Genomic DNA, 15,557 nt, shown 5'->3' with positions numbered 1-15,557 from the left:
TTTATATCTATAATTTTTAAATATAAAAATAATTTATATCTTTTTTTAAGTACATATTAACTAAAATGTAAAATTATGATAATTTGAGCAGAAGATTAGCCATATAAAATAAAATAAACCACGATAATGTTACCTGATCTGTTTCTATTATTCCGAGACTGCCTTCAATGTATTCTTTTTCATCTTGTGCTATATGTGGATGTTCAGCTGGTGATTCTTTACCAACAGTGAAAAACAACATGCTGGAAGTTACGGTTATAGCACCCCAAATGTAGAAGCAGCTAGGCCACCCCAAGGAAGAAGCTGGCAGTAGACCCGTACTTAATAAACAAATAACGTTCCCGATCCAGCCTCCGGCATAAACAAAGGTCGCTGTATTTTACATGTAACAAAGACATGAAATATCTTCCTTAATTACCAGCACAAAATAATTTAAATTGTTTAATTGTTTAATTTAAATTGTAACGAAATAATTATATACAATTTGTAACGAAACTAGTGATATGTACATATGTACAAGAGAAGTAGTAAGTTATAACGAGATTTAAGCCAAGTTAAATACGAAAGCATTTGATTCGATTTTTCTTATATTTACTATTTTTACTATTTTATTTAGAATTACTTCCTATTCGATATTTCGGTTTTATCATCTGTTTCGCAAAAATTAAATTTTGAAAATAATTTCCAGAACTATGATGGTCGTATTTTATTTTAATTTCAATTATAATATTTAGTTAAAATTCCATGCTTATTGTTTAGTTTTATTGCTATATAAGGTTATTTTTAGAAATATGGAAGAACTTTATTTGGTTTGGAGATGACACTGATATGTCTGTAATAATTCGGTTTTATCACCCGTTTAGCAAAAATTAAATTTTGAAAATAATTTCCGAGACTACAATGGTCATATTTCATTTTAATTTCAATTATAATATTTAGTTAAAATTCTGTGCTTGTTATTTAATTTTATTGCCATATAAGGTTATTTTTAGAAATATGAAAGAATTTTATTTGGTTTAAAGATGACAATGACATGTCTGTACTAATTTTATCATCCGTTTCGTAACAATTAAATTTTGAAAATAATTTCCGAGACTACGATGGTCGTATCTCATTTTAATTTCAATTCTAATATTTAGTTAATATTCTATGCTTATTACTTAATTTTATGCCTATATAAGGTTGTTTTAGAGATATGGAAGAACTTTATTTGATTTGGAGATGACAATAATTCGGTTTTATCATCCGTTTCGCAAAAATTGAATTTTGAAAATAATTTCCAGAACTACGGTGATCGTATTTAATTTCAATTTCAATTATAATATTTAGTTAGAATTCTACGCTTATTATTTAATTTTATTGCTATATAAGGTTATTTTTAGAAATATGAAAGAACTTTATTTGGTTTGGAGATGAGAATGATATGTCTGTAATAATCTTTTTAAGATAAAGGTCTTCTAGAAATTTTAAAAAAATTTGTATCGTATGTCGTATATTTTTACTCTTAGTAAAATAGCGAATATTTTATCGATTTTAACGATCTCTGATATAGGCCTATTCGATAATAAATAAAACAATAGAATAGCAAGCTTTATACCATAAGAGATGCTGAAGGTGATATAATAATTTGCAATATTTGATACAATATTGAAATTGTTGAATTATTTTTGATGTTATATTTATATTTCATTTAGATTCTTTAGCAGTTTCTATGATTTATATTTTTCATCATTTTTTATTATCCAAATTTCTCACTATCTTTTTATTTTTCGCGTTTCTTATCATATTTTAATATTTACGCTTCTTACTGTTTCCATATTTTGTCTTGTGTTACAAATATTTATGTATAACTATGAATAGCAGTTAATACAGAGAAAGTGTTATACGTATGAATCAAGGACTTATTGCTGTAAATACTGCAATATTACCATGAATGATAACAAGTCTGTAAATGACTTTCATAAATCCGATAGTTCAAAAGTTATGATGATATAAATATCATTTTCAGTATCTAGTATAACATAAAATTCAATGCTTTACTCCACTTACATTTATCTTTGAGTGCCTGTGTATAAGAGGTCACTGAAATCGTCTAAATATCCGCAATTATATCGAGGAGAAAAGTTTAAACAAAGAGAGAATACAAGTGACCAAAATTTCTAAAAATCTTATTATTTAAAAAAATTTTATTATTTTAAAAATTTTATTTTAAAAATTTTATTAGTTTAAAAATTTTATTATTTTTAAAATTTATTAATACTGCAATGTTATCTTCATGCTATACAATTTACATAAATAAAATTTTTCCGTATCTCTAAAAATAACAGAGTGACCTAATGTGTAATTCGATAAAAGTTTATTTCAATAACTTTGTCCAAAACCTGTTTATTTCCTTTCGATTTTTTCAAAAAATTCTGTATTTTAGCATCGAAATGAAATATAGGTTGGGAGAGTTTGAAAATGTAGAATGCTTTTATTATCTTTTTGTGAAAAATATAATATTTGAAAAATCTGAAAAATTAATGTAAATCGATGTCATTGATTTTGAAGAATGATTTAGAGAGGACAAAATTTTAAACAATTTTTACTTTAACAATGATTGTCGCTCGGACTTAATTTCCGAGATATTTTCAAAAATTTCTGATACAAGTAAATAACCTGTATTTCGTATGTTAAAGTTCAATGTTTCGTAATCGGTGTTAGCAATAACTAATAATGAAAGGAATTCCAAATCGACAGTGTATAATATCTATTAACTGAAATTCTTTATTTCTCAGGTATGTTACCATTATAGAAACTGGAATATTTCTACTTTCTTATTCGACTGATTTCATAATTGCTGATTGAGCCACATATGCAAACTATGGAAGCAATCAGCTTATAACGATACTGAATGTTGTTCGTACTCTTATGCCAATGTCTATAAAATTTAAATATCGTTTGAATTTTCTAACTGCAAACATGTTCACGCGTAAGTATCGTGTTAATAAATTTGCGGAAATTATTACAAAAGAATAATATGTTTGTTTCCAATTGTAAATCTACATACATAACCGATGCAGATAACCCAAGACCTATTAGTAGCGAAGTTATGATTTATCCGAGTTATAAAAAGATCTCAGCAGCGAGACTAGTGTATAATATTTTCAGTTTATTTGTATACATACATATGCGATACAAAGATAATACCCAGTCCTCCTATTCACGTTTAAATCGATAAATATGAGAAATTTATATTATTTTTACTTGAAACGAGCGACGATAGATCTTGCCTCGTTACTTCGTATTGAAAATGTTAACCCTTTGCACTCGACGATTTTTTGGCTAAAGAAGAATAGGAGTTCAAAGATTTTCTGTTACAAAGCTGACGATATTTTCCTGAGCAGTGAATAAGGAATAGTATGATAATTAACACGTAGAATTATTTGATTTCGATACCTCGCACACCGTTACGTTATTTGAAATTTGACATATTAACCCTTTGCATTCGAGAGGTGATTCTTAGTCACCGTTCGTTTTAATGCTATAACTTAAATAATGAATGATGGTAATTATATTAAGAACATCGAAACAAAATTATTCTATTCGTTCGTTTCTCACGCAAATTCACGATTTTCTTTTTTTAATTTTAGCATAAAGAGTATCAGTGAGCTTATAAAAATCTGAGAAGAGCTTCGAATTGCATCTTCGCAACGAAGAAATCTTCGAGTCCAAAGGGTTAATGAATATCGAGCTTCGAAATTTCATCAAATCACGATTGAAAGGCGCCTCTCGAGCGTAAAGGGTTAAACGAGTTACTCTCTGGAGAAGACGAAAATGTATATTTCTGATTGGAAAGTACGAAATGATCGTCTGATAATAAGTAAGAAATTTTACACGTGGCGTGAGAATTTTTGTAAAGTGTAATATCTTATTATTCACTCGGAGATACCAATATCTTCTCCTATAGATTGTCAAATGGAAAAATAAAAGAGAAGTTTGATAAGTACTATTATTATTGTCATTGTTGCTATTTTTAAAACAGTCAAAAGTATACCTATTTTCTAGTTACATTAGTATACATTGTAATATATTTTTTGATGTACCATAGAATTTTAGTATAGTCTGTCTCCTATAACGCGGTGTTTTTAGAACGTGATTTCCATATAACGCGGAGTGAAAATTGCAACAGTTCTCCTATAACACGATTTCCTTATAACACGTTTTTCGTATAAGAAAATTTGCAAAGTGAGGAGGATTTTCGGCCAATTAGAAAAAAAAAAGAGTTAGACTGCAAATATTTGACAGTGATGGTGAATAATGAAACAATATAATTGTGGTATCCTTGATGTATGAACTCCATGATAAGAATGTCTGAATTCTGATCAAACTGAAGCTGTTTCATAAGAGTATTTGAGAATAAAACATTTGTTTCAGAAATAAATATAAATAAGGAGAAATATGGAATAACATCGATGGATAAGAGAACTTATGATAGAAAAGATTTTAATAAGGGTTTTGATAGGTGCCCAAAAAATAATTATATAAAACAAAGTAATAAACCATTTAATTTTAACATATTAGAATCCTATTTTAAATTAAAATGCCTCACTAATATGTATCAAATTAAGTTTTCTTGTTGGAAACAATTTCTTTGGTTTATAATTTTATTATATGGTTAAATTGTTTAATTGTTTAATTTAAATTGTAACGAAATAATTATATACAATTTGTAACGAAACTAGTGATATGTACATATGTACAAGAGAAGTAGTAAGTTATAACGAGATTTAAGCCAAGTTAAATACGAAAGCATTTGATTCGATTTTTCTTATATTTACTATTTTTACTATTTTATTTAGAATTACTTCCTATTCGATATTTCGGTTTTATCATCTGTTTCGCAAAAATTAAATTTTGAAAATAATTTCCAGAACTATGATGGTCGTATTTTATTTTAATTTCAATTATAATATTTAGTTAAAATTCCATGCTTATTGTTTAGTTTTATTGCTATATAAGGTTATTTTTAGAAATATGGAAGAACTTTATTTGGTTTGGAGATGACACTGATATGTCTGTAATAATTCGGTTTTATCACCCGTTTAGCAAAAATTAAATTTTGAAAATAATTTCCGAGACTACAATGGTCATATTTCATTTTAATTTCAATTATAATATTTAGTTAAAATTCTGTGCTTGTTATTTAATTTTATTGCCATATAAGGTTATTTTTAGAAATATGAAAGAATTTTATTTGGTTTAAAGATGACAATGACATGTCTGTACTAATTTTATCATCCGTTTCGTAACAATTAAATTTTGAAAATAATTTCCGAGACTACGATGGTCGTATCTCATTTTAATTTCAATTCTAATATTTAGTTAATATTCTATGCTTATTACTTAATTTTATGCCTATATAAGGTTGTTTTAGAGATATGGAAGAACTTTATTTGATTTGGAGATGACAATAATTCGGTTTTATCATCCGTTTCGCAAAAATTGAATTTTGAAAATAATTTCCAGAACTACGGTGATCGTATTTAATTTCAATTTCAATTATAATATTTAGTTAGAATTCTACGCTTATTATTTAATTTTATTGCTATATAAGGTTATTTTTAGAAATATGAAAGAACTTTATTTGGTTTGGAGATGAGAATGATATGTCTGTAATAATCTTTTTAAGATAAAGGTCTTCTAGAAATTTTAAAAAAATTTGTATCGTATGTCGTATATTTTTACTCTTAGTAAAATAGCGAATATTTTATCGATTTTAACGATCTCTGATATAGGCCTATTCGATAATAAATAAAACAATAGAATAGCAAGCTTTATACCATAAGAGATGCTGAAGGTGATATAATAATTTGCAATATTTGATACAATATTGAAATTGTTGAATTATTTTTGATGTTATATTTATATTTCATTTAGATTCTTTAGCAGTTTCTATGATTTATATTTTTCATCATTTTTTATTATCCAAATTTCTCACTATCTTTTTATTTTTCGCGTTTCTTATCATATTTTAATATTTACGCTTCTTACTGTTTCCATATTTTGTCTTGTGTTACAAATATTTATGTATAACTATGAATAGCAGTTAATACAGAGAAAGTGTTATACGTATGAATCAAGGACTTATTGCTGTAAATACTGCAATATTACCATGAATGATAACAAGTCTGTAAATGACTTTCATAAATCCGATAGTTCAAAAGTTATGATGATATAAATATCATTTTCAGTATCTAGTATAACATAAAATTCAATGCTTTACTCCACTTACATTTATCTTTGAGTGCCTGTGTATAAGAGGTCACTGAAATCGTCTAAATATCCGCAATTATATCGAGGAGAAAAGTTTAAACAAAGAGAGAATACAAGTGACCAAAATTTCTAAAAATCTTATTATTTAAAAAAATTTTATTATTTTAAAAATTTTATTTTAAAAATTTTATTAGTTTAAAAATTTTATTATTTTTAAAATTTATTAATACTGCAATGTTATCTTCATGCTATACAATTTACATAAATAAAATTTTTCCGTATCTCTAAAAATAACAGAGTGACCTAATGTGTAATTCGATAAAAGTTTATTTCAATAACTTTGTCCAAAACCTGTTTATTTCCTTTCGATTTTTTCAAAAAATTCTGTATTTTAGCATCGAAATGAAATATAGGTTGGGAGAGTTTGAAAAAGTAGAATGCTTTTATTATCTTTTTGTGAAAAATATAATATTTGAAAAATCTGAAAAATTAATGTAAATCGATGTCATTGATTTTGAAGAATGATTTAGAGAGGACAAAATTTTAAACAATTTTTACTTTAACAATGATTGTCGCTCGGACTTAATTTCCGAGATATTTTCAAAAATTTCTGATACAAGTAAATAACCTGTATTTCGTATGTTAAAGTTCAATGTTTCGTAATCGGTGTTAGCAATAACTAATAATGAAAGGAATTCCAAATCGACAGTGTATAATATCTATTAACTGAAATTCTTTATTTCTCAGGTATGTTACCATTATAGAAACTGGAATATTTCTACTTTCTTATTCGACTGATTTCATAATTGCTGATTGAGCCACATATGCAAACTATGGAAGCAATCAGCTTATAACGATACTGAATATTGTTCGTACTCTTATGCCAATGTCTATAAAATTTAAATATCGTTTGAATTTTCTAACTGCAAACATGTTCACGCGTAAGTATCGTGTTAATAAATTTGCGGAAATTATTACAAAAGAATAATATGTTTGTTTCCAATTGTAAATCTACATACATAACCGATGCAGATAACCCAAGACCTATTAGTAGCGAAGTTATGATTTATCCGAGTTATAAAAAGATCTCAGCAGCGAGACTAGTGTATAATATTTTCAGTTTATTTGTATACATACATATGCGATACAAAGATAATACCCAGTCCTCCTATTCACGTTTAAATCGATAAATATGAGAAATTTATATTATTTTTACTTGAAACGAGCGACGATAGATCTTGCCTCGTTACTTCGTATTGAAAATGTTAACCCTTTGCACTCGACGATTTTTTGGCTAAAGAAGAATAGGAGTTCAAAGATTTTCTGTTACAAAGCTGACGATATTTTCCTGAGCAGTGAATAAGGAATAGTATGATAATTAACACGTAGAATTATTTGATTTCGATACCTCGCACACCGTTACGTTATTTGAAATTTGACATATTAACCCTTTGCATTCGAGAGGTGATTCTTAGTCACCGTTCGTTTTAATGCTATAACTTAAATAATGAATGATGGTAATTATATTAAGAACATCGAAACAAAATTATTCTATTCGTTCGTTTCTCACGCAAATTCACGATTTTCTTTTTTTAATTTTAGCATAAAGAGTATCAGTGAGATTATAAAAATCTGAGAAGAGCTTCGAATTGCATCTTCGCAACGAAGAAATCTTCGAGTCCAAAGGGTTAATGAATATCGAGCTTCGAAATTTCATCAAATCACGATTGAAAGGCGCCTCTCGAGCGTAAAGGGTTAAACGAGTTACTCTCTGGAGAAGACGAAAATGTATATTTCTGATTGGAAAGTACGAAATGATCGTCTGATAATAAGTAAGAAATTTTACACGTGGCGTGAGAATTTTTGTAAAGTGTAATATCTTATTATTCACTCGGAGATACCAATATCTTCTCCTATAGATTGTCAAATGGAAAAATAAAAGAGAAGTTTGATAAGTACTATTATTATTGTCATTGTTGCTATTTTTAAAACAGTCAAAAGTATACCTATTTTCTAGTTACATTAGTATACATTGTAATATATTTTTTGATGTACCATAGAATTTTAGTATAGTCTGTCTCCTATAACGCGGTGTTTTTAGAACGTGATTTCCATATAACGCGGAGTGAAAATTGCAACAGTTCTCCTATAACACGATTTCCTTATAACACGTTTTTCGTATAAGAAAATTTGCAAAGTGAGGAGGATTTTCGGCCAATTAGAAAAAAAAAAGAGTTAGACTGCAAATATTTGACAGTGATGGTGAATAATGAAACAATATAATTGTGGTATCCTTGATGTATGAACTCCATGATAAGAATGTCTGAATTCTGATCAAACTGAAGCTGTTTCATAAGAGTATTTGAGAATAAAACATTTGTTTCAGAAATAAATATAAATAAGGAGAAATATGGAATAACATCGATGGATAAGAGAACTTATGATAGAAAAGATTTTAATAAGGGTTTTGATAGGTGCCCAAAAAATAATTATATAAAACAAAGTAATAAACCATTTAATTTTAACATATTAGAATCCTATTTTAAATTAAAATGCCTCACTAATATGTATCAAATTAAGTTTTCTTGTTGGAAACAATTTCTTTGGTTTATAATTTTATTATATGGACTATGTATTATATTCGATAAACCTAAATTCAAATATGTAAAAATCTATATATTCATTGCCATTTCTATTATAAAATTTTATTTATTGACTATATCAATCGCAACTTTGAGAATGCAATTTTTATATAGGTCTGATTTATGCACAATTTATTTATTTCTGAAATTCCATATAACGCGATACGAATTCGTTCACTTTGTATTATTTCTGAGTTTCTTATAACGCGGTTCCTATATAACACAGTATAAATTAATTTGATTTGCCTTATTACTATGTTTATCAAAATGTGGTTTACATACAATGCATTTCCTGATTTCATTTAATTCTGATTTTCTTATAATACGATTTCCATATAACACGGTACGAATTAATCGCATTATAGGAGATTTGACTGTAATTGAAAATTTATATGTACTGTGAGACAGGGAAAAGGAAATTTATAAAAATCTCTGCTCTAATGTAATCGTACGGATCAAATATGGTCCAGTAGTCATCTACGTGAATAACCGTTTATTTTTATTCCTATTTTTACCAGTGTTCCAATCTTAAAATTTATGAATTAGCGAATTTTATGGCCAATGATTTTAAACGTAACGTTCTGTCATTAGATTATAACTCAAATAGAAAAATACAATATTATTATATTATTAACTATAATTTTTATTTGATTAATTTTAATTATATTATATTAGAAATAAACTAGAGTAGCGATTCTCAACCTTTCTTCTCACATACCACCCAATGAAAATGTGACCAAGTCACATATTACTTTATCGTGTATATTTGCTGTAGCATATCGGGTTATACGTAATTTTAACATTTGGTATAATTTTATTTTAATAATTTTATAATATTCAATCCACTATTAGCAATATGTATATTATAGGTTGAGAATCACCGAACTAAAGCATTACCTTATTATTTTCAAGATGTTTGCACGAATATATTTTCAATCAAATTTAACCAATTTTATAGAATCGCTTATAACAAAAACGCTTAAATATAAATGGATTAGACTATTTCCATGTGAAGTTGAAGAATATTATGTTAATTTCACATTATATAACATACATATGTTGTTTGTTTGGAAACAATAGATAAATCGAAGAAATAAATATAACAAAGTGATGGTTTGAAGTGGCACCACAAGTGGAAAGAAGTTGAATTTTATAAATTATCTTCACGATGAAAATAGCATTTGCGAAAGTGTCTCCTATCGATTTAAATGAAGTGGTTTACCTGGTTATCGATGAAATGTCGGATGAAGGATTAAGAAGAGGAACACAGATATACTGATATAAAGTATAAAATAAAATATTAAAATCCTTCCTTAATTTACACTTGTGCGACACTAAAAATAACCGAAAGAAACAATCTTTGATTAATCATCATCAAGTATGGACTATAGTTGAGAGGATTACAGTTGAGAGAAGATTGAAATATATTTATTAGTTATTCAGTCGTTTTTGGTATTCTTTTAAAGAAGAGAACATAATCATACGAATGAAAAGTTGCTCATTTTAATGATAAAATATGATAGGTCAAAGAAAAATCGAATTGAAGTACGCAAATTTGTGGGAAATCATTAAACTGTACATTCACCAATTTTATATGTATCATAGGTCAATAATTTGAATGTTAATTGTAATACAATTAATACTTCTTTGATTTGGGAACATGTTTTAAATCGAGAAGTTAGTTATATATGTACTGTGTATATGTACATAGAATATAACTCAATTCCTTGCAGATTTGGTAGTGGATATTATTTCGACAATAATATGATTTCAATTTATCGATGAGTTCTTTAAATACAATGTAATACAGATCAGAATGGTATTCGTTTTGTGGATTAAATGGGTCGTCATAGTGATTTATGAAGTTTTCCACAGAGATATAAAGATAAGTAAATATAGCATGCACATGCTGCTCCAAATAACGTGATAATTGCAGGAATTATACATCATAATTACATGCTGAACTTTTGAAAGAAATTATTATAGGTTATAAATTTAAAATTGACGGAATTTTTTCATAAAATTCGTTGTTTATTCATTCACTATATTTCAATTATTATTATTATAGCTATTTTGAAAAATAAATTTTATAATTGTATTTGGAGCCATTTATCGATGTTATTAATATTATTACAATTAAAGGTATTACAATTGATCGTTTAATCTATTAAATTAAATGACTCATTGTGGTAAACGAAATAAATTATATGTACGAATTTCAAAAGAATATTAAGTAGGTTATAAAAAAAGAAAATAAAGAAGATTAAAGAATAAGACCAAGGCAGATATCGAAGGATTAATTATACGAGCATGCATATGTTATACATAAAGTCATAAATTCGAGTAGCGAAAGCGATAATATCGAAAAAGATGTTTAACTAAACGTTTAAGAATGCACATTTGATCAAATTTGTTAAATTCAGTTTTAATAAATTAAACATGGAATTATGGAAACCAACGATAACGTAAGCATGTACACGTACCGCGCATGCGCAGTAGTCAGAAGAAACAACGCCACAGACGGTGAACGTTAGCACTACTATTATCAACGCAAAATGATGGATTGCTACTATCTTCTTAAGTATCAAAATATTTATTTACCTTTTTTCGTTTCTTATGTACATTAAGCATAGAAAATATTTGTACATCAATCAAATTTAAGCCACAATTTGTAAAATGAACATGCGTTAATTATTTCTCATAAAATAATAAGTTCAGATATATTTTCAGAGATCTTTAAAATGAATCTTTTATTTAAAAAATCCAGTGCTTATATAACTTGCAGGATTAATAAAAACAATTGAAAGATTAATAGAAATATACAGATTATTTAAAAATAAATTTATGGCACAAATACTATATGATCCTTCGCTTGTTTGGTAGCATTACTAGCTTCAGCAATGTTCTAATTTTATTTTCGTTTAAAATTAAACTATATTTATATACCAAAAATTGAAATGGAAATGTAAAATAAGACAAAGAAAATCATTACTTATTTTTACATATAACTCATATGAAACTATATCAGAATATCGTGAATTATAAATTGTTATAGATTAGACTTCGACCCACTATATAAAGTATAATTGATAGGTATAAACGAAGGAAAATTAATGAATACACTGAACTATCACCAGAATGATGAAGCATGATTAATCACGAATTGTATAAAATATATGTATTTTCTTTCTGCATTGAAACGTGACATAAAGCCAGATATTAAGCTCTATACTCTATGGAATGTTGCGTCTATCGTCTCGCATTTTTTTAGGTTAAGGTTAGGTTAGGTTGTTACAGCTCGAGCGCGATTAAGTCTCTTGATAAACAAACACTGCTTGTCGGCTACTGTTTGCATTGAATTGTTTATTTAGATGAATCGATGATTTCGTTGTTCTTGCTGCATAGTTCTGACAGTTGCATGGTTTTCCTAATTTCGTGGCAATATGCCACGTGGTAAATATTTATTAATTTGGTTTAAATATTAATTTAATTCGGTTATTAATTTGACTTAAATATTTATCTTCAATATTTCGTAGTAATATTTAAGATTCTCTAAGGTTCTTAACTGCTGACTATGATTTTAGATTTCGACAGGCTGATTTTTAACCGTTGGCTAACCTTCGGATTTTAACTGGCTGAATATTTATAGGAATTTTGTGGCCACGAGGAATACACCGGGCAGCCAATCAAAAGTCTAATCCTAGTTCAACACTTCTCACCCATTTTCAGTAGCACTCCAACAGTGTATAGTGAGGTGTTGCACCGAAGAGCAAGACAAAACTATTTTAAAATTCGCTCGATGTTCAATCTATCATAACACTGTTAATCTTCATCCAAATTTTATGAAAAGAAGCATTTAAAAACTTGGACATCCTATATTCGATTTTTGAAACATGGATTAATTATCGAAATTAGTACCCGGAGTATAAAATTTACTTTTAAATATTGCTATAATTAAATTTAAATAATTAAAATTTACTTTTAAATATGAATGCAATAAGGTAAAGTAAAATTTTCTTTTGTTAGTACAACAAAATTCCAATTATCCAGTGTACACGTGCCTGAGGCACGTGTTGGATAATCAAATATACCAAATAATTAAAATAATATAAACGAAGAATATAATATAAAATGCAACTAAATATACAGTTAAATATTTGCATTTAGAATGTAACCTGTGCACGATTAAGACAAATGACGGAATTATAGAATGCAATGCACTCTTTTAAGTCCACCTTGCCGCGGAGTCCCTACCATAGAACAAAGCGCCGTGACAAAGCTAGAAATATTACGCATGCGCAGTCTTTAGGATTCGGGACCAAATCTTTTGAAGAAAACGAAAGAAGAAAAAAAGGAAAACCGATCATCACAATAGCGTTTGCAATTCTTTGCGAAGAGAACTAGGAACGGTACTACACTTGCTTTAATTTTTGACTCAATTGTTGTGGCCGATGACTATAGTCACTCGTCATGTATAGATGGCGTCTCGTAGCCGGTGACTATAGTCACTCGTCATGTATAGATGGCGTCTCGTAGCCGGTGACTATAGTCACCCGTAGTAGCGAAAGGATTAAAGTTAGGGATTAGGAGTAGATGTTTAGCATATATCGGACCCAAACAGTTGATGAACCCTTCGCTTTGTTAACCTTTTATTATTCGTGTCACTGTTGAATGCGTACAACTATGATTTCATTGTTTTTGTAAAATGTAGTTCGTAACAGTTGACTAAAGGAAAATATGCCAATTAATTGGACATTCCGTATGACCAGGTACCGGATAATCGGAACTTTGTTGTATTTATCAAGTACGATGGATGAAAGAAATGTTTCCTTTTGTGAAATTTTTATGTATCTACCTATGCTATTGAAATGTATGATCACAAGTAAAAATTTATCGAGTATCATAACAGTGCACGAACTATTAGGCGACTGATAGCCATCGCAGAACTAAGAAATTACGATGCAATTATCAACAAAGGGATCGAGGAAGATCAAAAGAGAATTTTCAGTATAATAAGCTTCGTTCAGCAATTAAATTTATATATGGAAATAATAGTAAAGGAATGAAGATTAACATTTAGTAATTTAAAAAACTATATACTAGAGGAAGTTATTCAGAAATAGTATAGTAAAATTAATAATAAAATAAATAATGAATAAAATAATAAACTAAATAATTCTCTATTTTTTATACAAATATAAAGGAAATTGACTATATACGTTACTCGAATAACATAAATAATTTAGCAACTTATGTACATTAATTATTACATACCGTGTAAACGAGAAAAAGAAACACAGCTGAATGATTTAACAGTATAAGGGAAAATAAGATAATAAGATAATAAGTGACTTGATTCGCATTGATTAATATCTAATTATTTGAAATAGTTTTTAGTCAATACTCACACATCGTCCCTCTTTCTTCTATAGGTACCCATTTCGAGAGTAACGTGTGAATACACGGAAGAACCGTGCCTTGAAATAAACCGGCGATTACTCTAGTAACACAGACCGCTTCCCATCCACAGTATTGAGCAAGTAGTGGAATTAAGAGTGTTACAAAGCCACACATGAATTGCGCCAACGAGAAAAGTTTATGAGCTCCCCAACGTTGTGCCACTATGCTGCCAATAATTTGCGTGCACACGTATCCCCAAAAGAAAGAACTTTGAATTACGTCTTTAGTAGAATCATCCCATGAGAATTCCTGTAATGAAAAGAACCATAGTTAGTAAATAAGGAATTTAGCAATTAGCAACAAATTTTCTTTTTATACAAATTAATATTATTTATTTAACTCTTTATATTCAAAGCAATCTTTCGTTACAATCAAATAGCAACTAGAAACTTTTCTGCTATTTGAGGTCAATGATATTTTTGGCAATAATAGGAACAAATAGGAAGAAATCGTGTATAAGTTGACGCATAGGACTATTTTCTTCCAATATTCCATATTGCTACGTTATTTGAAACTTGCCTACTATAAATCTTTAAAATTTTGACTACTATAAATTTTTAAAACCACTTCTATAAATAATAGTACTATATTGACTATTGACTACTATAAATCTTTAAAACTCTTTAGAAATAATCGAGAACTAAGGGTTATAAGGGTTATCTAAAGCAAAGAGTTAATATTTAAAAATTTAGATAAAATAAGCAGAATGATTTAATGGTTCGTGCACGGCTCAATATCCTCACAAATATAAACATTCGCTCATTTTTGTTTTTGCATGATCCTAATTTACGAGGAAATTGAAACGAATACATGTAAGGAAATCGGCAATTTCCTCACTGAAAAAGACTCACCCCTAATAGCTGACTTATGACGAAATGATTTAATTTTATAAATAATAAATTATTACCTCATTTTAATTGTGTATATATGTAATTGAACACTGAAAGATTATTCGACGTTTCAATATTTTGCAGAATGCAAGGTATTTAAGAATGCTTCACGAACACCTATACTCATATATGAAAGTATTCGAACGCTAGAATTAACTATGTTCAACAACTAAAACGTGTACGTTAAAGTACAGTATAGAGAAAATGACAAGATTATATCAGTAAAATTAAAAGATTATATCAGTAAAAAAAAGATTATATCAGTAAAAATATTTCAACAATATATACGATATGTATATGACATTTATTA

General features: G+C 27.8%; 1 protein-coding gene across 1 annotated transcript in view; it reads right to left on the bottom strand.

Moving 5' to 3' along the window:
- Positions 1-15,557, bottom strand: part of LOC108546183 (putative inorganic phosphate cotransporter) — a 57,411-nt gene that overhangs the window by 6,649 nt on the left and 35,205 nt on the right. The window contains exons 3-4 of the mRNA XM_017898133.1: positions 14,306-14,606; positions 134-372 (exon numbers count right to left, since the gene is read on the bottom strand). Of these exons, the coding sequence (XP_017753622.1) occupies positions 134-372; positions 14,306-14,606 (540 nt within the window). The remainder of the gene's footprint in view (positions 1-133; positions 373-14,305; positions 14,607-15,557) is intronic.

Source organism: Eufriesea mexicana, unplaced genomic scaffold, assembly GCF_001483705.2.
Source record: "Eufriesea mexicana isolate 0111107269 unplaced genomic scaffold, ASM148370v2 scaffold620, whole genome shotgun sequence".
NCBI classification, from domain to species: Eukaryota; Metazoa; Arthropoda; class Insecta; order Hymenoptera; family Apidae; genus Eufriesea; species Eufriesea mexicana.
This window is presented reverse-complemented; position numbering and strand designations above follow the sequence as displayed.